The 27711-nt window shown below is 39.7% G+C and overlaps 3 protein-coding genes across 11 annotated transcripts in view; 1 reads left to right on the top strand and 2 right to left on the bottom strand.

Annotated features, from left to right (window-relative positions):
• gnb1b (guanine nucleotide binding protein (G protein), beta polypeptide 1b) overlaps positions 1 to 1348 on the bottom strand; it is an 18772-nt gene extending 17424 nt beyond the window's left edge. The window contains exons 1-2 of one of the 4 annotated variants that reach the window (XM_086039952.1): positions 1187 to 1344; positions 908 to 1016 (exon numbers count right to left, since the gene is read on the bottom strand). The gene's annotated coding sequence lies outside the window, so the exon portion shown is untranslated. The other 3 variants (XM_086039953.1, XM_086039949.1, XM_086039955.1) reach the window with 3 other exon arrangements.
• A 4433-nt stretch (positions 1349 to 5781) lies between these two features.
• c9h3orf18 (chromosome 9 C3orf18 homolog) lies at positions 5782 to 13824 on the top strand. Of its 5 annotated transcripts, XM_086039960.1 has the most exons (7): positions 5782 to 6158; positions 8330 to 8408; positions 9646 to 9671; positions 9764 to 10033; positions 10128 to 10153; positions 11304 to 11433; positions 13341 to 13824. In XM_086039960.1, the coding sequence occupies exons 4-7, from the start codon at positions 9779 to 9781 to the stop codon at positions 13419 to 13421; spliced, it is 492 nt and encodes a 163-aa protein (XP_085896086.1). In that variant the 5' UTR covers positions 5782 to 6158; positions 8330 to 8408; positions 9646 to 9671; positions 9764 to 9778; the 3' UTR covers positions 13422 to 13824. The 5 variants fall into 5 exon arrangements, with proteins under 5 accessions (XP_085896086.1, XP_085896084.1, XP_085896085.1 ...); XM_086039958.1 differs by having other exon boundaries at positions 5787 to 6158; positions 9646 to 10033; XM_086039959.1 differs by lacking the exon at positions 8330 to 8408 and having other exon boundaries at positions 5787 to 6158; positions 9646 to 10033.
• A 1187-nt stretch (positions 13825 to 15011) lies between these two features.
• On the bottom strand, positions 15012 to 24113 carry LOC147141800 (uncharacterized). 2 transcript variants are annotated; one of them, XM_086039965.1, is made up of 6 exons: positions 24011 to 24113; positions 21892 to 22043; positions 21719 to 21802; positions 19721 to 19771; positions 19583 to 19621; positions 15012 to 19032 (listed from the first exon to the last, which is right to left on the bottom strand). In XM_086039965.1, exons 2-6 carry the CDS (start codon positions 22000 to 22002, stop codon positions 18961 to 18963), a joined length of 357 nt encoding a protein of 118 aa, XP_085896091.1. In that variant the 5' UTR covers positions 22003 to 22043; positions 24011 to 24113; the 3' UTR covers positions 15012 to 18960. The 2 variants fall into 2 exon arrangements, with proteins under 2 accessions (XP_085896091.1, XP_085896092.1); XM_086039966.1 differs by having other exon boundaries at positions 23988 to 24037.
• Between the last annotated feature and the right edge of the window lie 3598 nt (positions 24114 to 27711).

Below are 27711 nucleotides of genomic sequence, written 5' to 3'. Positions count from 1 at the left end.
CGGCGTCCGTTTGATTCAATTACGACAGTCGTGGTGCTTATTTGCGGGTCTATTCTAAATGTGCAAGGTCGGTCGGGCTGGGCGGCGAATACGGCCCTGCCTTTGCCTTCCACCAAACAGGGCACACGAGCTCGTATTTCTCGTCTAACATTTTTAGTTAGAAAATACTTGTACTTATATCCGAGTTTAAAAGCGCAGAGCTGCAGACGAGATGCTAACTTCGAACACAAAAAAGGGTGTTAACGCTGCAACTCACATTCATTACGCCTCGAAGAATCTCCAGTGATACATAACGCTCCGATTTCTGCACGTATACACTGTACTCGTAAATAGCAGCTACTACCACCAAATCAGTACAAGAAATTGGGCAACATATATTATTTCTACTTAACACGAACACAACGCGGTCCGATCGTCGCCAGCAGTACATATATATATTTTAAATACTGTATACGTACACATGCGCGCGCACACAAATCACTGCATTTGTAAGCAAACAACGTGAGTTTTGAATACTGAACATTGTACGGTAGGTCTCACTCTGAATTTTGGATTATTCTTGTAGAGCTTATCAGGGGCTGTGAGGAGGGGTGGGAGGCCGGAGAGTAGAGTCCTCGGTTCGGCCATGGGTGACACCGAGCCACGGCTGGTTAACGGTACACCTCATTCTGGAAAATGTGAAATCTCCACTCGTTTACGCGTATACACATTGATTATATGGGTCCCGTTGGTCTTTGTAACTACTTTTGGGCGCTTATGTTGAAACAGAAGCTGACTTAATGGCTAATAGGCTAAAGCTAGCGCTACCCCACCCCCGAGCGGCTTAATTCGGCCACACTACTCAACCCCACGCAAGATGATTAGGGGGTAATCAAAATAGCAATACAGTCACTCTTTTTCACCTTACCTGAGTCAATGTGTTTTTTTGCATTGACCGGGGAAAGAGACGAGCCCACGAAAATCAGCGAAGAGCCCCCACCACTAGCTCAAGAACTAGCCAGCCCCAGCTAGCGTCGCTTTGCCGAGGAAGCAGTGAGCCCAACAGTCGACCAACCGGAGATGAGGGAGGGAGGAGGAAGAAAAGAGGGGGGGGAATCACACCCACAAGCCTTGCACAGAACAAAGGCAGACCAAAAAAAGGCGAAGATTCAAAGTTTCTTAGCACCAGTTCACCACTACAACATACCGTCCTCCCCGCCACTATGCCGAGTAGAACGCGTGCCCTTTGCAGATGATGAAGCACTCGAATCCGGCCATCGAACGTCGAGATGGGCGCGGTGACCCTGCAGTCATCGCTGGGAAACCCCACGCTGCAGCAAGCAAAGCAATCAGCCGCCACCGGTGGTGCCTGTGTATAACTAAAAGTCTGACATAACACTTCTTGAGGAACATGAGCACCGTTTTTATTTCCATAAACCCACCAATAAGTTGTTTTAACTCTAACTATTGTTACGTCCAAATGTACTTGGACACTACAGTTTACAGAGTGTCCTCGGTTTACAACGGAGTTCCCTTCCAGCGGTGCTTGTGTAATAGAAATGTGTACGAAAGTCTGAACACAACGTAGTCTGACTCATTTTAAAGCTAAAGTTTTGTCTAATAAAAAATATACTTAAAGTCGTTTTGTTTTGCTTGATAAATAATTAACAGATAATGTGTAGCAAAAATGATGTCAAACCCCAAAAATGAGTTTTCCCCCAACAATTTGGGCCAGAAGATCTACAAAGGTCTACAAACAGATCCTAATGTGTTTGCTCCATTCAGTGCTTGAGAAAATGCATGAGTTGTGGCTCCTTCACATGCCTGCTCGCAATACCCTGACAATATGACAGTTCCTGGCAGAGACCTCACCCGACCTGGTGCTGTGTGGCCTCGTTGACCTGTGCCCCCTGGCTTCATATCTAAAGCCAACAGTCTTAAATTTGGGTTTTAAAATGGACAGTGATCTTAAATTGGACCAGCAAATCAGTGCTGTTGTAAAGTCCAGCTTCTTTCACCTTAGACACCTGGCTAAGATAAAGCCCCTCCTTTCCCATCAGCACATAGAAACAGTCATCCATGACTTTGTTACATCTCGGCTGGATTAATGCAATGCACTTTATTTTCGAGTCAGCCAATCCTCTCTCAAACGTCTCCAGTTGGTCCAAAATGCTGTTGCCCGCCTACTAATTGGAGCTCGGAAGATGGAACACATTACACCGATGGAATGGCTCCTGTTAGATGTTAGGCAAGCCCCCTCTGTCCACTTTCAAAACCCGGTTGAAGACACCTTTCTATTCTCTGGCTTTTCATCCGACCAGAGACCTGAAATATTGGCTCTTTTCTTTTCTTTGTCTATAGTAATGTTTTATGTTAATTTATTGATTCCACTTGTTGTATTATGGCTATTTTGTTTTTTGTATGTAAAGTGCTTTGTTACAGCTCTAGCTGTTGTGAAATGCGGTATACAAATAAAACTGTACTGTATACATTTGTTAACGCACTTGCACAACCCACTGTGTGAGAAGTGTTGTAAACTCCACCTCTTCCTGCATGGCATAATTGTCGCTTCATGACTGAGAGTCTGGAATTTTTTTTTTGTGAGTAAAAATAGTTAGGTTAGATACATTTGTCTAGCCTGTTTTATAAAAATGGATCACTGTAATACTTTGGTGCACTGAACTCTGTCAGCCACAAGGGTAAGTGCATGCAGATTCATTTCCTTCTATTAAACATCTTAGCATCACTCGCGGCTCTAGGACCTTTGAAAAATAAATTGGGAAGATGACATAACCATAAATATTTGTCGTTGGAAATTATTAAAGGCACTGGCCAGTGTAAGCACAATCTGACAGCCAGCCATTTATATGACAGCATATTAAATTAGCGATTGAACGTGATTTTGGCGTGGTCGATTCTCTTTTGTTGATGTTAGTGCACAACGGTACAGTATATGAAAGCAGTATAAGGTATAATACCAATTTGAATGATGAACATATGAAATTTAGTAGATCATTTTGACATCTTGGGTTTAATTCTCCTTTAATGTGGTGTTTAAAATGCATGCATACAGTATTGTAAAAGTATTCACCGCTCTTGGCCTTTTACCTAATTATGTTACATTACAACCTCGAATTTAAATGATATCTAAATCAGAATTTTATGTGAGGGATCTGCACAAAATAGTCTTAAGGTTTGAAGTGAAATGAGAAATATTTACATAAAGAAATTTAAAAAATAAAAAAAACAGAAAATTGCTATTTGCACATGTATTCACCCCCTTTGTTGTGGAGCCCCTGAAATACTCTGGTTCAACCAATTACCTTCAGAAGTCACATATAATAGTGAAACAAAGTCCACCTGTGTGCAATCTAAGTGTCACATGATCTGTCAGTATATATACACCTCCTCTGAAAGGCCCCAGAGTCTGCTACACCCAATGAAGAGACACCGCTAACCAAACACTACTATGAAGACCAAAGAACTCTCCAAACAAGTCAGAGACAACGTTGTTGAGAAGTTCAAGTCTGGGTTGGGTTATAATAAAATATCAGAATCTTTGATGATCCCCAGGAGCACCTTCAAAGCCATCATCATCAAATGCAAAGAACATAGCACCACAACAAACCTGCCAAGAGAGGGCCGCCTACCAAAACTCACAGACCGGGGGCAAGGAGGGCATTAATGAAAGAGGCATCACAGGTAACCCTGAAGGAGCTCCAGAGTTCCACAGCACAGGCTGGAGCATGTGTCGATAAGACCACAATCAGCCGTACACTCCACAGAGCTGGGCATTATAGAAGGCCAGAAGAAAGCCTTTATTTTCAGCTAAAATAAGAAGGCACGTTTTAACTTTGCACAAAGGTATGTGGGAGACTCTCAAAATGTAAGAAGGAAGGTGCTCTTGTCAGATGAGACTAAAATTGAACTTTTTGGCCATTAAGGAAAATGCTATGTCTGGTGCACACCCAACACATCCCATCAATTCAATACTGGGGGATACTGGGGTGAGTACGTATGCACAATGATGTTTGCTGTTATTTTGTCCTATTTGCTGTTTGCTTCGCAATAAACATCACATCTTCAAAGTTGTGGGGATGTTCTGTAAATTAAATGATGCAAACCCTCCAACAATTCATTTTAATTGCAGGCTGTGAGGCAACAAAACACGAAAAATGTCAAGGGGGGTGAATACTTTGGCAAGGCACTGTACAAGCATCACTTACTTTAAAGGGAAGTCATCCCCCAAATTTTCCTGACAATAATATGTTATCTGTGCCTCCAATAGTCAAAACACGGCATTCTGATTCTTAGTGCATTTGTGGAATATGAGTTAAGAAGCAAAATCCTTCTGTTTTAGCCATCTCAGGAGCGGCCATTTTGCCACTTTCTGTCAACTAAAAATGACATCACCGTTGCGGTAACGACTAATCACGGCTCACCTGTTTTCTGAAGCTGTCATGTCATTTGTGTAAGTTAGACTTACAGGCAACAACTATAGCACAGATGGAACAATTTCAAGCAGGAGCTGGTGATGGGTTAAGAAATGGAATGTAAGGAATGTTAGTACGCATGCTTTATGCCCCTGACGGTGCCTTGCTGACAACTGCAAATCTCCACATGGACCACTAGGTGACAGTATTTTACCAAATGTGCCTTCTGCAGCTGCTTTTAAAGTCTTTTTTTGACAGAGAAGCAACGGGATACATTGACTCTAATACACTAAAGTAAGAATAACATATGAAATATATGAAAAAGAGAAAAACGTGTTAATGTACATTCATTCACACGTTAATATTTCAAGACAAATATTATTTCGAAGCAAATTTGTCACTTACTTTCTGCCGAATTTGTAGCAATGTTGATGGGCGCCACGATTAAAATGAGCTGAAGAAGCCATTAAAGAACATGGGAGAAAATATGCTTGAATCACTGTATGAGTCAGTGCCTTTGAGACCTTCCGATTGCACCCCAGAAATCTGAGCTTTTCCAATAAATGTTGCATTTACTGTATTAAGTAGATGCTATGCTCTTAGAAATGCATTTTAGTCAAGCATCCACATTTTCTTATGAACTAACTGCAAGCAAACAATGTAAATACAAACAGCATAGCGTGTGTGCTTGCTGACCAATGGCTAATGACAGGGTGGACATTATTTGCTAACCATAGGATTTTATGAGCACTTGGTGGACCTTCACTTAGCCAACATAATTCAGTTAGTCGGACTGCCTACTGTTTAACAAATATATTTAGAATATCTGAAAGCTTTTTATATCAACTGATATTTCACTATGATAGGGTGGATGTGTTAAGCTTGACAACATACACGTACACACATAAAACACTAGTATGATAAAAGTAATGAAAAATAAATGTACGTCTGCAAGAGAAAACCTCTGAGGGTTTCTTAAAGCGACAGTTAGCCCATAAAATAAAGGAGACACATCTTAAGAGACTTATCATAGTATTGATACTGTATGTGTGCAAAATCTTTGGCCACTCACAATAACACCTCAGATAATCATTGTCGTGATACATTTTCATGACGATGGAGTGATTCTGATAATATCAATGCTTCTAACAAATACTGTATGTGCCTCTCAAAAATAAAGTAAATAAAGTGCCTTAAACATCACGAAAGAAAGTGTCGTTTGGATAATAGGCCATTTGGAGGCCACCATGGGGTTAACTGTCTCGGCCTTTCCCACCCGGATGCAGTCACAAACACGGGCCTGACAGCATCTGGTGCGCTGAGCCGTTAAATCCCATCCTCATCCCTGCAAAACCAGACTAGCAGCCAAGCCAGCCAATCACGGCTCACATTTTCAAGCCGTTAGACCAATCGTGTTCCCGGAAATGGAGGAGGGCGGGAATGCGTTTTCCCTGATCCCTTCGCAGCATCCTTCCATCAGCCTCTCTCTTGTGTAAAAGAGTGTCAAGAAAAAGAGAATACCAAAGGGAGGGGGGTCCTCGGAGGCCATCGGAGGCAACGTGTGGGACCCCACGGAGGCTGCCGGGACAGGCTTATGTCAACGTGGGACTCCCGTCCTGTGAGAAAATGGCTGCTATTCAATGTAAACAGGCTGTGCGGGATCCGCACTGCTGAAGGGAGGAGGGGCGGACATTGACTTCAATGTCGCCTCTCCCAATGAGAATCCAAGCATGTTATACACTCCAGGTACGTGTACACCTCTGGCCATGGCGCGGGGAAACATGGAGTCCTCACACATGAAAACATCACCCATCATAGTAGGATGTTGCATGTTCACCAGCATTTGTGTTTCATTGGTCGTTTTGCTTGGCGTGCACATGTTCACAATTAAAAGCAGACGGGATGGACAAAGGAGGGAGATGATCATCTGACCCCCTTTGTGAAATTATGAAAACAAAGGAAATCACTAGATTAGAGAAATCCATTTAATGCTAAAGAACCCCAATTAAAAGTAAATGCAACGTGCCAAAACTTGGAGGCAGTAGGTATTAACAGAACCTGTCTGTGTGTGGGAGGAGGGTTGTCAGTTTGGCATTTGAGCTAGCTTTTAAAGCACATTTCCTCCACAGTTACAGTTTAGGCGGGCGTTGCGTATTCCTCAAGATTTGTATCTGCTAGTTATGCTTCCCCCCCTAAGCCTTTTGCTGCCCACATCCTGCTCTCAACATCACCTACCAACCACATCGTTGCTGGCACTACAACATACTACATATGTCAAAATCTAGGTTGGACTTGTTACCCCCTAAAAAGCAACTAAAGTAGGGTGTACCCTACGATTAAAGTCAGCAAAGACCTAAGTATCACATGTCTCTAAAAGATGATCCTCAGCAATTATCCTGTAAAGTGGGGTGTCGTGAGAGATTCTCTGCCTAGATTTGCTTGCATAACAGTCTGGGGCAGACGATCGTAAATATTAAAAGATTTTTAATGCTTTTAGAGTGTGGTGTTCACATAATAATCGAGCCAAATCGGAGTATTTTCCCATACTTGTGATCAAAGTCAGCAAATGCCCATTTATCAGCAGAGGTAGGCATTCCGCCTAGCCGACAGACCAGTCCCTCTATCTGCCTAGGACGGACACCCATTGTGCAGGCGATAAACGATACATATCTCAGAAAGAAACATGCAGAGTCAACACTGCTATCGAGATACTATGACCGTCCGCGTATGAAGGATATATTCTTAATTCGTTTCCCGAAGCCAAAAACACAAAGGGGTGAATGTGAATGATGGGTCAACATGTGCGGGTGTCCAAAAAAACAGTTTAACACCAGCAAGGTCAAGCCTTTTACCTTCATTATGTAGTAAACATTTCATTGGGGCCATATGGTGTTACAGATGACAATCCCAATCTCTTGCCGGCCACTGCCTGCATCGAAGAGGTAAAGCATTTTGGTCATTTTCTTTCTTTTTTGCTTGCCGTTTGGCCCGACTGCTCCTGCCTGATGACAGTGAATGACGAGGAAAAATGTAAACCAGACCATTTTGTAATACTGAGGTGCTCCAGTGAACTCCGCCAAATTCCCATACAGTCCTAGCTCTCCTCAACAGTGCGCAATCTGTTCGACTATGACTATTTTTTTGGGGTCAGGGGATGGAAGCACGTTTAAAATGATAAACAGACCTTACTATTTGGTCCGGCCAGACAAATTGGCGGATGAACGGACGGCGATAAACGGACCGCAAATTTTTAGTTAATTATCATGTGTAATTATCCTGTGGTTTGGTGTGCATTTGTTGAGGAGACTCCACCAACAATAGCGAGTCTTCTCGGCCCAAACCAAGTGTTTGTCATAGTACTTGTGAGAGGCACCACTCAGCCACAGGGCAGCCAGCCACACTATGGGAGACCCAACACTTTGGGATTTGCAATCGTAAATATTGAACGGGTTTAACGTTAATTCTTGTGTTTTCTAAGCAGATTGGGGAGTGAAAATATCAGGATCATTTTAGCTGTCCCTCGGCTCAATCAACAGGCGAGACTTTTTAAGATGGATGCTTCTCTTTATTTACAGCTTGGTACCATCAGACACTGTATTAGGTCATCAAACAGTTAAAACTCAGTGCAATGACTACAGTATCAGCATCGGTATCAAAAGAAATGACATGAAAGCATAGAACTGCTTTTATTCAGTACAAAGAAATGACCTGGTTCTGCTTGTCAAGCGCACTAATAAAAAATTCAAGATCATACCTTTGTTTCTTCTTTCTTTAGCTTAACATTCAAAATTTGAATTTGGCTAACACAACAATGAGCACAAATACAATTACATAGATAAAAATAAAGTGGTTAACCTTTGATCGGTCACATTCCTTCCTTGTGTTGAGATTCAGAACTTTTGTTTTCTTGCTTAAAGCTCCTGTTGCCAAAACCTCCGAGAGGACCATCTAATTGAGAGCTTCCCAGTTTGATTCTATGTGGCATCATCTTAAGAGGTTTGTTACTGAAATTTTATGACTTAAGGATGATGTCGTAAGTGAATATGTCCTCTCTACCCTAACTCTTCCATGACATCATCTGATGTAAATTTGCTCCATATTATTTAACATAATCTTGAGACATCCAACAACTTGACCTCAAGAGAGTTTATCCTGCTTTTCTCACTAAAAGTCAGCGAGTATAGGCTCAAGATCATCTGCGGTACTGATGAAGACAAGTGGTAAAGAAAACTGATTTGCTGGTTAACAACCGTGGGCGTCTCCACCCAAATTTCGGATGGGGTAGGCTCCAGCTCACCTGTCACCCTAATCTGATTTATGTTTATTTTAGTGCTGTCAAGCGATTAAAATTTTGTAACTAATTGCAAAATTTTCCATAATTGATCACACTTAATCGTATTTTTCAGTTACAAATTTCTTACAAAGCTTACGATATCTACTTGAGGAAAATCTTGGAATTCATGTGGACAAAAAATAAAAGTATATTTTGATTCAAAGATTGTTCTTATAGCTCTCTTTGATCCTTGAATACTATTCTTTTCCTGTAAAATAGAATGGTTGAACGATACACCAAAGAGGTAGAGCTAATATGGTATTTGAAGTTGGCTTTGCAAAGTGTGCAAATTATTTAGGATTTCTCCAATGAGTGGTCGAGCAACTTTTTAAAGTAAAACTACTTAAAAGTCTGTCGGTCACGCGAAACATTCTAAGCCTACATCACATATTTAAATGATCTGCTTGCGGTTTGTTAATTGAAGACAAACATATGTTACTGTGGTATGTAAAATAAATCGAAAACTCAAATAAGGGTGAAGCCAGCAACCACGTAAGTCATGGTTTGTTTTACTCTCCCCGAGAGTGTAACAATCATATGTACAGGTGTACCATATGTGCCCATCCTGTCTAACAATACATTTGAAATCTGGAACAGAACCCAGAAAAGCATGGAAATGAGTTCAAAGGAGTTACGTCATACATCCTTGGCTTCATAGAGTGGCTTGACTCTTAGTTACTGGCCATTCGATCATTTAAAAGCTCATTCAGATCATTCAAAAAAAGGAAGCACACATCAATGCTTGTTGACTGTAGCGCATTTAATAGCTGAAACTTGAACCATTTCATTTTCCTTTGGGAGCATGCTGTAAGCATTGACTAGCTGGTAGTGTTTACAAAAATTGAATCAAATAGAAAATGAATACCGGTATATATTACAGTGTTGTTTGTTGTGTTGCAGCTCGTCATCAAGATCACTTGGGCAAGGCATGATCATTTCTAGCATGAAGACAACGACATCAGCAATGAGACAACACACACATAATATATAAATCATCAATTATATATACAATATCCAGTTGAAACAGCTGACCATGGCCCTGCTTGAAACCAAAACGACGTTTCTATCGCCAACCGCCGCCACAGTCCCACTGCCGGCCTCCTCGAGCACACTGCGAGACAACGTCACATCCAGGATGACGGTCGTGACTGTCACCATCCCAGCCAACGAGAGCAGCTTCAACACCACCACCACCACATTCCCGGAGGCGGTGATCGAGGGCTCGGGGATGGGAATGGTGCTCCTGCCCTTTGGCATCATCACACTCATAGGCCTGGCACTCGCTTTAGTAAGACGTTCATTTTGTTGGGATGGATTTTATTTTAACATAACCAGAAAGTGTTTGTTTCTAATGCTCTTTGTTCAATCTTTCTCCTTCATAGATGCTGTATATTCGCAAAAGGAAGCGGTATGTTTAATTCAGCTGTTGTATTACACGGGTAGACCTCGGTTTATGACAGAGTGTGAGGATAAAAGCCAGCGTCTACGAGTGTCGCCACAGTTACCTCGAAGAAGTACCTTTGTGAAGTTACTGATTACTTTACAAGTAGCTGAATTAGATTACAGTTACTTTAGTAGTTATGTTCAGCAGATGCCGACAACCGAGCTTAACATAAAATTTACCACCTGTTTTGCCAATACTTATTTAAAAATGGTTTCTTTTTTAATTAAATATAAAATAAAGACGGCCTTTTTTGACTTAGCATAGGTAATTATTTTTATTTGAAAAAAATAAGTATGGAATTCAGCTAACATAATGGCTACATGTTTATATACTGTATACAGTATATATATATATATATATACAGTACGGTATATAATATATAATATATATATATATATATATATATATATATTTTAATATACACTAGGGCTGTCAAACTATTAAACATTTTAATCGAGTTAATCACATCTTAAAAAATAATTAATCGTAATTAATTGCAATTCGAACTCTCCAAAATATGCCATATTTTTCTGTAAATTGATTCGAACTGTCTCCAAAATATGCCATATTTCTCAGTAAATTGTTGTTGGAATGGAATGATACAAGACGAATATATACATTCAACATACTGTTCATGTGTAATATACTGTATTTTTTTATTATGACAATAAATCCTCATGAGATGAAAATTAAAATTTTTAGATTAAAATTATTTGACGGGCGAGTGTTTTGCTCTGTTCTACTATAGTGAGAAGCAGTACAGTTATCAGCACGTCGTGTGTTAGATTAACTGGCTTTATTCACACAAAACAAGACAGCCCTCTTCTCTACTCATCCTCAGTCGCTGAGGCAATTGAAGACAGCATACATATATATATATCTATATATATATATATATGTGTGTATGTATGGAGACATATATACAGTATGTTAGATTAGCCGTTACTGTCAAGCATCAAATGTATTTTCACTGGTGGAGGCAGCACTTCATCACAAATAACACCCACCCGACCACATCTGCAATTTAAAACCATAATCCGAGGTCCCCCTGCACTTATATTTGTCTATTAACATACCATATCTAAAATGTTCCTCATTATCTTGTCTGTGGCAGTTTGGAGAAGCTGAGGCACCAGCTCATGCCCATGTACAACTTTGACCCGGCCGAAGAACAGGATGACCTGCTGGAACAGGAACTACTGGACCATGGCCGTGATGGCACACTTGCCGGTCCCAATGCCAAGGTAAGCCAAGTGTCCTGAAAGACGCATGTCTGTGAATCTATTTTATGCACTGTGGTTTGCCAAAGTCTTCCACTACTGTTAGCTTCATTGTTTCAGCAACGCTATGATGACACTAAGTAGACCCCCCTCAAGGCTGTACTGAACAAACCTGGGTGTGTCTGGTTCATTTCTTAGTTGTAGCTGTAGTAGAGTACTGGTGAGCGTGGCTGCCTCACAATTATGAGTTAATTTAAGACTCTAAAGTTATGAGTGCGTAAACTGCTGCTTGGTCTGTTCTTTTATCTGGCCCACCGAGCATTTATATTATGTTGTCCGATAATATTTGTGGTATCCATTTTGTCTAATTGGTTATTTCATTATTTTGATAAATTATTAGTGTACTAATTTTTAGTATTTTATATCTCATCAAGAAATTAAATTTATTGCAAAAAACATATAAAGATAATAACAATTTCACTTTTATTAAAAAAATAGAGTGGCGGCACGGTGGTCGACTGGTTAGCACGTCTGCCTCACAGTTCAGAGGTCGTGGATTCGATCTCGGCTCCGGCCTCCCTGTGTGGAGTTTGCATGTTCTCCCCGTGCCTGTGTGGGATTTTTCCGGGTACTCCGATTTCCTTCCACATTCCAAAAACATGCATGGTAGGTTAATTGGACACTCTAAATTGCCCCTAGGTGCAACTGTGAGTGCGAATGTTTGTTTGTAGGGATAGGCTCCAGCATGCCTGCCAAGAATAGGTAATTTATTATAATTAAATTGTTATAAATAAAATAATTAAATGCGTCATCAAAACAACAAAGCAAGACTTTCACATCACCACTGTACTGTCATCCTTCAAAAATGTTTTGAGTTTGTTTTGTTATGGCCACAGTACGTAGCATTGTTTAAAGTACGTAGCATTGTTCAACATTATTAGTGTTATTTTAATTTTATAATGTTTTATTCTGAGACCACCCTGTTGTGCTCCATTTTAGGCAACTCGTCTTTGCTTTAAAGTTTGACCTTACATGTCTTGTATTTCTTTTAAGTTTTGACAAAGGCATGATGATGAAAGGCAAACATGGTAAAGTATCACTTGTGTGTCACATTACTCCCCCCCAAAATCATTTGTCATTTGTTGGATAATAAACATGTTTTTTTCTATTAACAAAACATAAATAAAATCATCCTAATCATCACACATATACTTTATCTTCACTGCATACATCATTTCTACCTCTTCCTCGTGCCCCATCTGTGATATTATAGCTGGACTGCATAATAAACCAATTCCTCCTCCTACCTTAACTTTGGTCGATTCGGATGTATCATCAAATAAATCTGACATGCTTGCATGAATAAATATTTTTTTAGAGAACAAAATGGGTATTATTATAGAATTAAAGTTTTTTTTTTTTCAACAAAAGTTATATTTTTTTGAGAGTAGTTCTAATGATTAAGAGACTACAAGACTTAAAGTTGTATTTTTGAATTTTGGAATTCAATTGTTAAATAGGACCTTCTTCCCCAGTTAAACTTTTAAATTCTTGGAAAAATCTGATTTATTTTCTAATAAAATGGCTTATAAAAAAATCCCAACAAAATACACCTTTTAGATCAGTTTTACATGACTTTGTTCTCATAACATTGCAATTACTGTTTTTTTTCCTCAAGATATTTAAATCCGTATTATACCACTTTTTACATTTTTCTTGAAAATTGGCAACTTTTTAATTCCTATGGCAGGGACTATAAAGTAATCCTAAAATTGCTCCCCAGGACCCAAAACGTTTTAGAGCCTCTGCCCTAACTAATGCAATTAAACTGAATTAAATGAATGTGTTTGAAATGGATGAAAGAGCAAGTCATGAACATTTTGATTCAAGGCTACATGGGATGTTTTTAAATAATGGATTATCTCTTGCAGACTCTACGGACCTCGCAGGGGACCACCCAGAGACCCAGTCGACTGGTCTTCACAGATGTAGCCAAAGCTCTGAACGCTTAACAAAAGCTCTTCCATTCCATGTGTCATTTTGTGGACTACCTTTTCAATAATGGTAGGTCTCTCAGGAGGGACAATAAAAGGGGACGGAAAAAAAAAACGGAACTCGTTTTTGGTAACAAAATGGTGCTTTGTGGATTTGAAATGATTTTCTGGATTTGAAATGATTTTGTGGGAGAACGGGTGCATGCAATGCAAAGGAGCATCACTTTCACCATTTGACATCACACAAATGCGATGACTCTGTGGAATTGTTGTCGCAGCATTTCTGTTCTTCTTACCCTCATCGTAATCTTGTGTGTAACACTGGATGTTATCATTCATCTTTATGGGAACCCTTTTGTGTCTTCCTCTGTGAGCAGTTAACGACTTGTTCTGTACATTAAAACTGTTCCAACCCCTTTCAGCAATTCTCCAAAAGAGTTGTGCTGTTTTACTGATTTACAAAAACACACAAATTACATGTTTAAAGCTCACAGTATGTAAGAAAAATGTTTTAATGAAGATTGGCAAACATAACTGAAAATGATGACAAGTAGGACAAGTGATGTTTGAAAATTTGACTTATGTAAATCCATCACTACACTAATACAATCACATAAGATATAATGACACATGGACAAGAGCATGTAAAAATAACAAAAGTTGGCATTTTACAGTATGTAAGGAAACACTCTTCAATCAATACGATACACAGGTTATGTTTAAAATGGATTAAAAAAATACACTGATGCCTTCTATGAAAACCGCCTTGTAGTTAAAGAATTATAGTTATTGAAGATGCTGGACCAAATTAGAGAAAGATACAAAAAAAAAAAGGAATGTTTGGAAAATGTTACAAACCAAAATTGACTCTGAAGACGGTGAAACTGGAATGACTCAATCATCTATTTAGCTTTAACTATTTTGAAGCTAACGTTAGCGCATAACATTAGCTGTTGTATCTTAAATTCAATTTGAATCACTGTCTTAAAGGTTAGTCCATATGAAATGCTGCTTCCTTATCAGAAATAATGTTGTGGCAAAGTGTTGCTAACCAAAAGTGACTTTGAAGACAACCACAGTTGAACTGTCCGCTTGGCTTTTTGCTATGATTAGCAACTAAGGTTGGCAGCTAACGTTGTGGCTAAAATTCCGTTTAGATTACAAATCACTCAGAGTCATGGTGGTTTTACAAATCAGTCAGAGTCACTGGGGTTTGGTGTGGTTTCAAGTTGCTTTTTAGAAAGGAAGAGAAGGAAAAGTTCCCTTTTCACTGCCCCAAAAAATGTAGGAGCTCTATATTCATAATTTGCTCAACTTTATTTCCAAACAGAAATAGAAATTCCGACAGGAATTCAGTTGGTTTATGTGCATAAAAGGGAAAAAAAAGTTTAAAGAAAAAAGAAAAACCAACAACAAAGGGAGATATCATACCTGACTCACTTGAGCAGGGTACATACGTATTTTTACATCACCATGCATATTTTAAAATGTGAGAGATCCCACACAGGACGAGATAAAAAATCAGAGCGTGCTTACTCGTCTGATAGTGTGTGCTGTACTCAAGATGACAAAACACAGCACACTACGCACAATTTGTCCATCAACAATCACAAATCTCAGTCCTAAGTAAATCACTCTAGAGGATTTTGGATTTTAAATATTTAAAAGGTTTTCCATTTACGATCGTTGGCCCTGACCATGTTCTACGTAGATTGAAAATCAATTAACGTACTGCACCAGTGGATAACTGCACTGGATAATCTATTACAGACTATAATCTGTTTTTTAAGAGGTGGAAATTTAAAAAATATATATCAGTATGAGTGTACCCTACTTTAATTGTTGTTTTTTTTTAAAATGAGACAGATGACGAGGCGAGTACAAATAAAATCTGCGGTGTACTCGAGACTAAGACAGCACACTAGACACAACAACATCTCCACGGACAATCGCGAGTCCCCTCCCCCAAACCAAAAATCCAGCGAAATTATTCATTATCACACCACAATAATCACCATTGCTAATCTTTTACAAACATTCGACAATCAGGCCTTTTACGTGTGTATGCCATGACCTAACTGGTTAGAAAATTTTACCAAATGTAGCCTGACTCTTATTTTAAATAATTTCAGATGGAGGTTGTGCTCACATACTGTAAAAATAGTTCAAAAAGCACATGAATTGTCACCCATAAAACATAGAGTAAAAATCAAATATATGGTGAAAAACAGTAGACTGCAGTATTTCATAAACTTGAATATTTTATCAAGTTGGTGTAAACATTTTTGGGGAATTTGCTGCATTTTCACAGGAGAACTAAGTCACATTTCCATCTAAGCAAATGCAGTTTTTCTTGAGGTAATTGTGGTTTCTGTGAGGTCTTTCATTCAATACTGATATTAAATGCTCAACACAGCACAACATAAAATGAAATAAAAATCCAAAAGTTCATGGGTAGATGAAAATGAAGCTCCTGAATCTTTTGTACCTGAGGTTTCATGATGGTGGTAATAAAAAAACACTGGCGCAAAGTCCTGAGTGTCACAACACTTGTTGCTTTTTGTACGCAGTGTAGGAAATGTCTTGTTATCTTTGTTAATTGATAATTTAGTGCCTGTCTTAAGTGGATTTAAACTGGCAAACTGAAAATAAATGGGAGTAAAACTGCTCATGATAATAATTTCAGGACATCATGTAAATATTATAGCACAGAAAAAAGTCAAATTCAGTATTCTTAAACCCAAAGTGATGCATACCCTTGATTATTGTTATGAGTTGACGGGCTGTCTTCTGACAGGAAACTTTATTATATTTACACTCTTGTTATGTAAATTGGCGATGAAACACTTCGTTTGTGGTGAAATAAGGCATGTGCGTACAAAATATGTGACTGTAATAGCAATGAGTAGTTTTTGCAACGAAAGAAATTGTACAAATTAGCCCTTTTAGCCCCTTGTGTCCCTGCCCAATCACAATATTTAGTATACCACATTGTGTGGACATGACGGAGAGCACATTTAAAAATAATAGGAAAATTATAATGAATAATGGAAAACAACAACAAAAAATACAAATGGGGGTAAAACAAAATAATAATGCCTGAAATACATTTCATGATAATTTTACCCCAACATTTAAAAAAAAACTTTTTCTAGATTTTCCTATATTCTATTTAAAAAAAAAAAGATCCACTTGACCACAAACATAACAGTAGTTAAAAAATAAAACAATGTAAAGAAAAGAATCAAATATCAAAGAAAGAAATTTTACATTTGTATTGTTAATTTTTCATTTTCAAAAATGAGTACCGGTAAGAACAAAATTTAAGGAAACAACTTTGTGCACCATTTGAAAGGATCATGCTCCCATAATATAGAACATTCTAACAATTGGAACAGCCGAGTTGAATGTATTGTTGATAGGAATACATTTTGGACATGAATTTTTTTGTGAAAAAATTAAAAAGGCAGGTTGGAATCTTTTTGAAAAATCTGCAATTAAAAGCACTTCATTATGACACTTCATAATTTTTATGACTGAAAAAAAAGAGCTTTAAAAAATTTTTTGACCTGGGTATGAGTCATTTTCGGTTGAATTGAACATCAGACAAAAATAATACACAGTAATCTTCCATTTCAGTTCCTCGTTCTTATACACTACACTCATTTAACCCTTGGTATACAACTTGTACACATTGATGTTCAGTGATTCCCTTATTGATACACAACAAATGTATCTTTGATTATCTACTTATGCCAGCGATGTATAGAGACAGGCACTACATTCTTCCAAAAGTATGGCAAATTGTCCATGTAACCTGTTGCCGGTCATACAACAGATTAAAAGTTTTGTGTTGAACTAAACAGGCCCATATTTTACACTGAATAAGGGCATTGGTGAGTAAATTGAGATAAAATCATTATTTTTGTTTACAGTGTATATTTTTTTGTGACATTTTTGGGTGGTGTAGTAAAAACACACTACTCACAAAAAGTTGGGGATATTCGGTTTTCAGTGAAATTTCAGGATGAACAGGTGAAATTTAAGCTTCTATAAAGTTTTGAATATATTTGTCAAATTGTTTAATGCTTCAGTCATTTTTGCACTTTTTTGCCCAATTTTCTGTTCTCTAACAAGGAGCTGAACAAAATTCGAAACACATGTTTGAACGATGAATCGACCAATAAATGTCCTGGTTCAATTAGAATTGGACATGCCATTCACATTTTGACATCACGAGACCAAGGCAACTAACAATGAACAACTAACATTCACTGTTGTGGACATTTCTAGTCGTCAATCAGAATCAGCAACCAATGTATATATTTGTCAAGTACGTAATTGAGAAGAAATTCAAGTTTGTAAAATACTGTATTGTAATGACTAACAGATCCCTGTAGATGGGAGCGTTGCATTGCTTTTGTGTAGAAGATAAAGATCAGGTGGCCAATTTGCACTTGTCATGTCGATAAGAGAAATGCCAACACGTTGGGAGTCGGACAAGTTTAGGCGGCCCACACTTGAACAGAGTCTGTTTATGCATGATTATAAAGGGAGGAAAAGAAAGGAAATGTGTCGCTATATCTAAGTAGAAAGTGTGTCACAATCATTTGAAAAGATGATGCAGTTCATTGAGTGAATGAGGAACATCATGTTAAAAAAAGACACTAATGTACAACTGGAGACATGCAATGAGTCAGCATCACTCATGGAGTGTTTTTTAGTTGTATAGTTGTCTAAATAAATTATTTAGCCATCAAAAGCCCTTTCTCAGTCTGTCACAGTGCAAAAAAATTCTAGCGTCAAAGTCACTGCTCTGCTTGAACTGTATCTGTTCTCTTTATTTTGCTTGGTTTGGTGCTTATACTGTCTCAGAACACAGTACTGTGTGAGTCTTGAAAGATCAGACAAAATGCTGCAGAGCGGCTGGCCATGTGCAGAACTCTGTCTGGAAACAGCTGGCAGTGAATGAGTTAATCCGGAGTATCTCACCATTGCGAGGCATCAAACAGGATGTTCTCAGAGGGAAGTGGCCACTGAGCTTACAGTGTCGTCAGTAGGTTGCAACAGAGGTGTAGGGAGACTGGAAGAGTCACAGAAAGGAAGTGGACATCCTTGGAAATTAACACCTGTTTTGAATTTTGCTGTTCAGCTCCTTAACAATTGTTGGACAAGTTGTTCAAAAAGTCCTGAAACAAAAGTCCACAACAGTTGGACATGCGTATTTATAAAGTTTGGAGAAACTCAACTTAAATTCACGTGTCGAGGCCCTTTTATGGTAATCCTGAAATTTTCCTGGAAATCATACGTCCCTAACATTTTGTGAGGAGTGTATTTGCCCTGGCCCAGTAATGACTGGGAACCAATGCAATAGAATGTGCAGCCTTAATAGAAACTTCTGTTGAATGACAATTGCTTTCTTACAGTGAGGTCAATCTTTTAGGTGAATTTAATTTTCCAACTCTCAGCAAGGTAGATGAATTCTTCATACATTTTCCTTCCAATCATCCCGTGGAGTGTTGTTGTTCCGGCCAAACCTCCAAGTAGTGTGACGACGTTACTGGCCTTCCTCCTGAGACGAAGAGGGTTCTGACCACGAGGAGGCTGGCTCCTCTTCCTCCGAAGACACCTGGGGAAACATCAGAAGGCTGAAAGAAACCATGTGACTCAATCGCCGAACAGTGAATCAATACAAGACAACACGAGAATGACTTATTGCCGAAGTTTCGCCGAGAGTCAGTTATGTCAGGAAACCGAGGTAGCAGATGAAGGCAATGCTAAGCTCAGTCCGTCGAGTCATTCTTCCCCTTTTCGCGAGGCTCCGAAAAAGGTCGACTCTCTCAAAAGTTTCACTTCTGCAAGCGTCTTTGCGGATGTCTTGGATCAGACATTGAGTGATATGTGGACCCGTTGGCTTTGGGTTGTGCAATCTCTGTTTCATTCACAAAATGAACGAGGAGGGTTTCTTTGAATCACACAACAAAAAAATGTACGGGACTGACTTTTGGGGTATTTTTAGAGGGTTTTTCATTTTCAACTGGGTAGGAGTGTAGAAATGTTTTCTAAATTGCGAGAACACAATGACTCGCCATGAAACACAAAATAATCAGCACCACAAAGTCAATGCTTGACCAGCCATATTTGACTATTTATGCTGTTAAGTCTCGTCGATACCTCACCTTTTGCTTTTCACTTCCTTTTGCAACGACCCTCTCCAGCTGTGAAGTGAATCAGACATGAATGAGGTGGACCTGTACAAAGACTTTCATACAAATCCGTTTGCCATGTCTGTTAAATGTCAACGTGTTGCTGCACACCCATTTCCTCGGTCGCCCTCGTGGCCGTCTTTCTCCAGCGGGCTCCGCTTTCTGTCAATAAAAAGATACGCAGAGGTGAACAAATAACGTAAGGTTTACAAAAGGCTTTCTGACATTATTTCTGTATTTGTGGTCCGCCAGGCAATTTGAAAACAAACGTAATCTGCATTCACATGCCCTTGTGTCCCTTTTTCATGGCAAATCATCTACAGTAAATCATCATCACAATTTTTAAATATGCTCTCCATCCACATTAGACAGCGTAGGCAAAAAAGCTTGACGATTTAGCATTGCTCCTTTGTCTAGGATAACTTATTTTGGGTTCATTTGGATGAATTCAGTTTGGCCTGATGCCTCCAGAATCTCACAAGCCAAAAGACCAGATTGGACTCATCCTTCAACTTGACGGCATTCCTTACTGCTACTGTCCACCAACATGGTTTGGGTCTGCCAGGTTGGACCGGCATCTTCCGCTACAATCGGTGCCATCACACCGGGCCTTAGGGTGTCTTGTTGTCTAGTGCACATATGGGCACCCTTATGTTTTATCGTGTTCATTATGGACATGAGCACATAAGTCCAATAACACAACTGATCAGATCTAGAGGGGCTGGGGAGCTGGGGAGTTGTCCCTCCCAGTTACACCCTTCCAGGTCTCACTGTCATTGCTCATATGAACAATGAAGTCCGACCGTAAAACGATGGAGTCCCCAACGAGAGCGCTCGCTCTCCATTACCCCTTGAAAAGACTCCAAAAAGGGAGTGTACTCCGACCTGCACAACAAACTCTACACACGGAACCGGGATCAAACCCACGACCTCTGAACTGTGAGGCGGACGTGCTAACCAGTCGACCACCAATAACATGCTAAAATAATAGTAATAATTTTTTTCAAAATAAAATAAAAATAATTACAAGCTGTTCCTGCAGTGTGCGCATTGGCCTCTTAGGGGCAGTGTGGTGCCATGCATGCATGGAGTACACACTTGCCATGAGATAAGAGGAGTGCGATTCAGACCTAGGCATTGCGTAACCCTCACCGAGTTCCCGTCTGTATACTGTATTAGTATAATTCCTAGGAAGAATATGTGCCATTGAGTGTTGTTATATTACCTCTATTTATGTGTTACTACAGCTCTTGTCAAATATTTGTTATTTGAAGGAATATTAGTCCCAAAGTCGATGCTAATTTCACGTTAGCATGTCAGTGGATTTTACATTGACTTTAGCATTATTCCTGGCGATGTTTTTAAAACGAAATGTGTCTTGTATTTAAATATACAATGTGTGTAATTATTTTTGTTGTGTGTTTAGTTTTGCAGTAAACTACAAATGGGGTGTCATAAACAGCACGTTAAGGGTACTTTCACAACATTTCACAACTTGGACACATACCACGCCGTTCAGCACATTAATAATTTTTCTTAGATTCTAATGTTTGTAAGATCGAGAGAAGCCAAAATCAAGATTAAATTTCAATTAATTGCCCAGCACTAGTGAAAAGTTTTACTAGAAGATCTTTGGGCTCATCTCATTTGTCTAATTGCAGCTTCCTAGGTCCTCGGCCCTCACTCTTCTGTTTACATGCTATTTATAGTACATGCTTTGGAAGATCGCACAAAACTTGCGTTATTTCACAAAGTCACAATAGTATTAACAAAAGTTTTGCATTATTTGACAAAACCTTTGCAATTTCAAGCCACATTAACATGAATAAAAGTTTTGCAAGATCTCACAAGTTTTGCATTAAGGAACCCGCTTGACATAAACGATAATTTCACAAGTTCTCGCAAAAGTTTTCTGTTGTCTCAAAAACGTTTTGGTTTCTCACAGAAGTTTAGCATTTTCTAGCACAAGTCTTGCATCACCAAGCGACATTCACATGAATGAAAGTTCTGCAATAATTTGGTTTTGTTCGAGCATTGTAATTTTTTTCTTTCATGTCCTCTTATTTGGTCTGTATTCGGTGTACCAGTGTAATGCAAGACACACCTAACCTTAAATGCTGTTTTGGAGCCTTTGTTCTTGCTGCCCTTGGGCCTTCCTCTTGGTCGCTTTGGAGTCGGTGGTCCGAGAGGCTCCTGCACAGAAACATTTACAATCAAAACTTTGTTTTGATACTATTTTTTAGAACTCAATCAGATGATCAATGACCTCACGCCAGTCCTACCAGCTGCTGCTTGCGTGGACGACCTCGGCCCCTGCGCTCCAGAGGCTCAGCAGGCGGCTTGGGGGAGCTGGGCCGGGGTGAAGACGGCTCTTTGGGCCCGCTGCTGCTCATGTTTTGGAGAGCGTGGGCATCAAGACCTGAGGACCGGGGTGCTGGAGACAAGTCGAAAGTTAGCGGCGTGTCTAAAAATTGATGTCCTTTCTGTTGGTAAAAAGTCAGAATTTGATCATAATTTTGGTGGGGAAAACTGCCTTAAAGTCATAAATATTGGTCGTACATGACATCGCACAATAGGTCAGTTCAGTGAGCATCAAAGGATTTTTAACAGAAGAACATAAGAATATAATGTGTGTGTGTATATAAATACATATATAGATTAGCGGTGTCAAATTAGTGCATTAATTGCAATCAATTAGAGTCAGAGTTAAAGAGTTATTTTTGATCGCATTAATCTCATCTTTAATCGCAAACATTACTGTTTCTGTATGATGATGAGATCCATTTTGATGCATGGGGCTTGTGCTCGAGTTGTTGGGGGTTTAAAAAAACAATGGTCAATGTCACACACCCCAATGTGCACCCACCCCTTTATATATATATATATATATATATATATATATATATATATATATATATATATATATATATATATATATATATATATATATATATATATATATATATATATCCATGGCGGCACGGTGGTCGACTGGTTAGCACGTCCGCCTCACAGTTCAGAGGTCGTGGGTTCGATCCCGGCTCCGGCCTCCCTGTGTGGAGTTTGCATGTTCTGCCCGTGCCTGCGTGGGTTTTCTCCGGGCACTCCGGTTTCCTCCCACATTCCAAAAACATGCATGGTAGGCTAATTGGACACTCTAAATTGCCCCTAGGTGTGATTGTGAGTGCGGATGTTTGTTTGTCGCTGTGTGCCCTGTGATGGCTGGCAACCAATTCAGGGTGTCCCCCGCTGTTGACAGCTGGGATAGGCTCCAGCACTCCTGCGACCCTTGTGAGGATAAGCGGTATAGATAATGGATGGATGGGCAGCACGGTGAAATAGTAGTTGCTAACCACAATCCAAAAACATGCATGTTAGGTTAATTGAAGACTCTTAACTGTTCACAGGTGTAAATGTGAGTCTGAATGGTTTGTGACCTATAATGGCGACCAGTCAAGGACTTATCCCACTTCTCCTGCTAAAAGTTAGCTGGGACAGGCTCAGTTACCCTTCACTCTAATGAGCACAAGTGCTATCAAAAATAGTGGATGGAAGCTTCCAGTGATTGAATGATAACCAGTCCAGTGTGTAGCCCACTTCGCTCTATTATCGTCAGATGGGACAGACTCCAGCTCACCTGCGACACAAATAGTCCAGCTCACCTGCGACACAAATGCGCAGAGAAAACCCGCACAAGCATTGGGGAACATGTAAACTTGAAAAGAGCTTAGATTTGAACCTAGAACTTTTGAACTGTGGGGTAGGTCACCGAGCTACACAACAAAAGTGCCATTTATAATAACCTGAAAGTTTTACAAGAAACAAACGCAAAACAATGTGAATTGGAAAAGTCTTGTCCGAAGCGGACTTGCCCTCAACGTGCATTTCGTGGACAGTTGTACGCTAATTGCCAACACAAATGTTACACACAAGCAGAAAGTCACGTTTAAGTGAATCATTTGCGCTCTACCGTCGTCTTTCAAGTCACTTTTGTGTGATGAGCACAACACACACGCCTCCAACCAGCGCGCCCGACCACCAGTACTGCGCCTGACGAGCGGACTGAATGTACCCGCGCCCTCCACCCTCTCGCGTCCTTGTGGTATACTGTATATTCAAAACCCCGTTGCATGGAATTTCGGCGTTTAACACGAGCACAAACACAACATTCCCGCTTTAAAGAGCTTCCATCACTTGCGGGATGCATGCTTTCTCAACGCGGCTGCGTAGCGAGGGATCCAATAAAAGTTGCACGCGAGTGTGCAGGTGCAAAAATAAGGTCTAATATATATGATCAAATCGACGGAAGCGCATGCACATTGGCCGCAAGACAAAATAATAATAATTAAAAATAAAACAATTTTTAAAAAGAAATTACCACGAGTGTTTTTGCAGCTTCACCTGTTGGATGCTGACACCGCGCCAACTGAAAACTTCTGCTGTTTTCTGTCCGTCTCCCCCAATTTAGAAATGTGTGTGATGCCCCCACAAAACGCACGTCCACTTCCAGTCACGAATAAAACCCGGTTGCAGTGTAACAAGGGGGCGGGGAGGGTCGTAGCTCTGTGGCTTCTCTTATGGCATTGCCTACTTTCTCAATTAAAGCATGATACAGCGTACAGGAGGAGTAGCGAAAGCACAACCACGCCCCCAAAGGGCCTGAGTGGAACCCACTTCACAGCACGCGAGAGTGAGAGGTCCTACACTTTTATAAGTTTGGGGAACTTTGTCCTATGGCCTTGGTGCGCAAAGATGAGTTTGGGATGGAATAACTTGCCCATCAATCACCTATGTTCAGGTGTCCCAATGCTTTTGTTTATAGCTTGAGTGTCAGTCTCATTTTTGCACCAAGGCCACATTCACACAATTTGATCTCAAGTGGACTGGGACTGTATATTTGTGTCCTAATAAGTTAGTAAATAATTATAAATAATAACCCAATACTGACAATTCATTTCCCGCCGATTTTTTAGGTGCAGATAATTCCAAATAAACTTGGAAAACATTCACATTTATTGATTATGTTGTTGTCAATCATATGAGCGATGTGACATCTTTTATCTGGACAACTTCAACAGACTCACACCACAAAACAATGAAGTGTAAACCTTTCAGTCAGAGGGTGCAGTTCTCCCAATGCCTTGTAATAAAAATACATAGAAGTTGCGGCAGTGCATGAAAAAAAACACATAAAATAGTTCCACCAAACCAACCTCTTTTAAACTGACTGCTAGTTTACAATATTCACTTTCTTAAGACATTTCTAGGAGGTATTCATTGTCAAAGAACTGCAGTATAAGGGTAGCACAACATTTAATATGATGTAGGCTTACTTTGTTCCTGAAACTTGGCATCTTTTTACAAGTGCATCGATATCAGGCATCAAATCTGAATGAAGCCAATTTCAGAATGTTTCAGAATGCAAGTGGACAAAATTTAGCAACAACAGACACTTTGTGGAAAAATTCCCGTAAATGTGTTCTCTATCCCCATGGACTGGACTGTACCCTAGCGTACATTTGACATCACGATTACATGTAGTTTAATCATGGTCGGATGTCCAAGTACTTTGTCTATAATCTAATATTGTCATGGTCAGATGTTCAAGTACTTTTGTCTATGTAACTTGTGACGATGCCATGGTCCAAATACATTGTTGACCAAACTGTCAAAAAGAAAACATAATGTTAATTTTCATAATTACCGTCTGTGACATTCTTTTGTCAAAATACCCAAAGGATAAAACAATTACTGCACACTTTTGCATATTTCTTTGGCATTATTTATTAAAAAACAAACAAAAAAAAAAATTAACGTTTGTTTTTCCAGAAGTGAGAGATTTTCAAGGGGGCACATTCATACTTGAACATGAAACAAGTCATCCACTGTGAATATGACTAAGTGAAAGTGAAAGAACATTCTTATGGCTGCATCGTAAGAAGAAAAAAAAAAACGTCTTTTTGTTTATCTTTGACTGTCAGTGAAAGAAAAGAAGCCTGAGAGTGGAACAGTGCATGCTGCAGATTTTTTTGGGGGACTCCTGGTCTTGAGGTTTATTTAAGCTGAATTCCGTGGGCTCATCGGCAGCGCGTTGCAAAAATCCTCCTATAGAACGAGAAAGAATGTGCAGCGCATACAGTGGGGCATTAGGCACAAAGGCGTGTCTTTAGAGGTTGGGGGGCCGCCATCAAAAGACCGACTCAAGAGGGATTTCTTTTCGAGAGAGTGGAGGGTGGGGTTGGGTGAAAGTGGGAATGGGGTGGTGGGTGCACAGAAGGTGATATGGAGCTCCAGTCAGAGGAGTTAGATGGTGCGTACAGTAAAGCAGTGGTGGTAGTAACTCACACAAAGTGGTGGTACTTTATAAAAACATACAGTAATCATATCATTAAATAGAATTAAAAAGAATGAAAAACAGTTTTTGGCATACTGCATCAATTACATGGTGCTCCTTCTGGTGTGCCCCAGTTGGCCACCTGGGGTCAGTGTAAGACAGACGGACTGCTCACTGAGGCGTTATTCTGAATGCCACTTGAATTCTAGGCAGTTATGCCTCTGCCGTAGCCAATCATATTGCAGCAGGGCGTGTCCTGCCTAGACTGTTTTCTGAGCTCATCGGTTTGGCACTAATATTAGTCGTTCTACGCAGAGGATAAAGAATGTATGACTATGAGTGCTGTTACATTGCCTGCCTACATGCTGTTGCTGAACAATATGTGTTAAATCTGTTGCTTAAATGGTTAAAGCACAGCAACATAGATGCTTATTAGAGTAGTAGCTAAAATAAGCATCTGTGTTAATCACGGCTGACCTGTTTTCTGAAGCTGAGCCGTGATTGTTCTTTACCTGAGCCCTGAGTAGTTGTGATGTCATTTTCAGTCGACAGAAATGACAAAATAGCCGCCTCCTGCGGTGGTTAAAACGGGTGGATTTTGCTGCTTAACTCATATTCCACAAACGCAATATTAATCAGAATGCCGTGTTTCAACTAGTGGGCCGGCTGGGAACATACTCTTGAAAAGAATATGTTTGAGTTGATTTCCGCTTTAAGCATTTCTTTGGGTGTTTTAAATCCAGAGGGTATAATTCTCTCTAGTTTATGTTTAGTTTGACAGTGTAAACCTGAACTGAGAGTGGAATTAAATATTTTGAAACCTCTTTTTTGAAGAATTGTTCACTATTTGTCAAAGTTTTGACTTGAGTTTAGCGCAGCACTGGTGTCTCCAATCTGCTCTCACCAGCCAAAGCAAAAAATCAGTCCAATCACGACATGCATATCTCAAAGAAGTCGAGCCGCATGTAACGCAAGGCCCCATTGTATGTGCAAGCGATAAGGCGAAACTTAACTTTTGAGTTTCAAGCAACACAAGTTACTGTAACAAATTATGAAGCAAGTCAAGTTATGACTTGGGTTGAATGGGGAGTTTGTGATTTAAAAAAAATGCAAATACCTCGTTTGCCAAGAATTGGGCAGAGCCTAAGGAAGCAGAGTGACCTCAGGCAGCTGAGGGGATTCAGAAGCAATGCAGAATTAGCAACATTTCTCGACAGGTACGGTTATCACCTCTTTTTGATTTTTAATTAATTGCACATTACAAAAAATAAAACAGATATACAGATTATAGTAACACTCCATTATGAATAAGTCAGGTTACCATAGCAGCCATGGCTTACGTTACATACATATTACAGTGCTAATGCTAGCTTAGTATTGCTAGCTTTGGTATATGGTTGAACTGAATGTTAGTGAGGGGAGTAAAGTGGGGAGCGATTAGTGAAATGAGGTTAAATTCAAATTTTTGCTGGCAGTTTTAACACTGCAAACTCCCCTTTTAGGCAAGTCATGAGTCAAATCAGAAGTCTCAAGATTTAGCCTTCACGTTCCAAGCAAGTTACTGTGGCAAGTCAAGTTGAGACTTCGCTCAATTTCAAGAAAGTCGAGTCAAATTATTACTCGGGTTAAGCAAGTTTATAAGTCAAGTCGTACAATCTTGCTCAGTCACAATACATATTCACACCTTAGCAACTTTGCACTCTGTATCTGTATCTGTACATGCGTTAGTTAGCTGTACTAACATGTTCAAAACCACTTGTTTTTTATA

The sequence above is a fragment of the Filicampus tigris genome, chromosome 9 (genome assembly GCF_054856515.1).
Source record: "Filicampus tigris isolate MCC_2025a chromosome 9, RoL_Ftig_1.0, whole genome shotgun sequence".
Taxonomy (NCBI): domain Eukaryota; kingdom Metazoa; phylum Chordata; class Actinopteri; order Syngnathiformes; family Syngnathidae; genus Filicampus; species Filicampus tigris.
Note: the sequence above shows the minus strand (reverse complement) of the source record. Positions and strands in the feature narration are given on the sequence as shown.

Coding starts and splice junctions, on each gene's coding strand:
- c9h3orf18 (XM_086039960.1), top strand. CDS start 9,779: ATGGCCCTGCTTGAAACCAAAACGACGTTTCTATCGCCAACCGCCGCC. Junction 10,034..10,127: donor TAGGCCTGGCACTCGCTTTA/GTAAGACGTTCA, acceptor TCTCCTTCATAG/ATGCTGTATATTCGCAAAAG. Junction 11,434..13,340: donor TTGCCGGTCCCAATGCCAAG/GTAAGCCAAGTG, acceptor TATCTCTTGCAG/ACTCTACGGACCTCGCAGGG.
- LOC147141800 (XM_086039965.1), bottom strand. CDS start 22,002: ATGAGCAGCAGCGGGCCCAAAGAGCCGTCTTCACCCCGGCCCAGCTCC. Junction 19,772..21,718: donor GCTCCAAAACAGCATTTAAG/GTTAGGTGTGTC, acceptor TTTTATTGACAG/AAAGCGGAGCCCGCTGGAGA. Junction 19,622..19,720: donor GAGGGCGACCGAGGAAATGG/GTGTGCAGCAAC, acceptor TTCACTTCACAG/CTGGAGAGGGTCGTTGCAAA.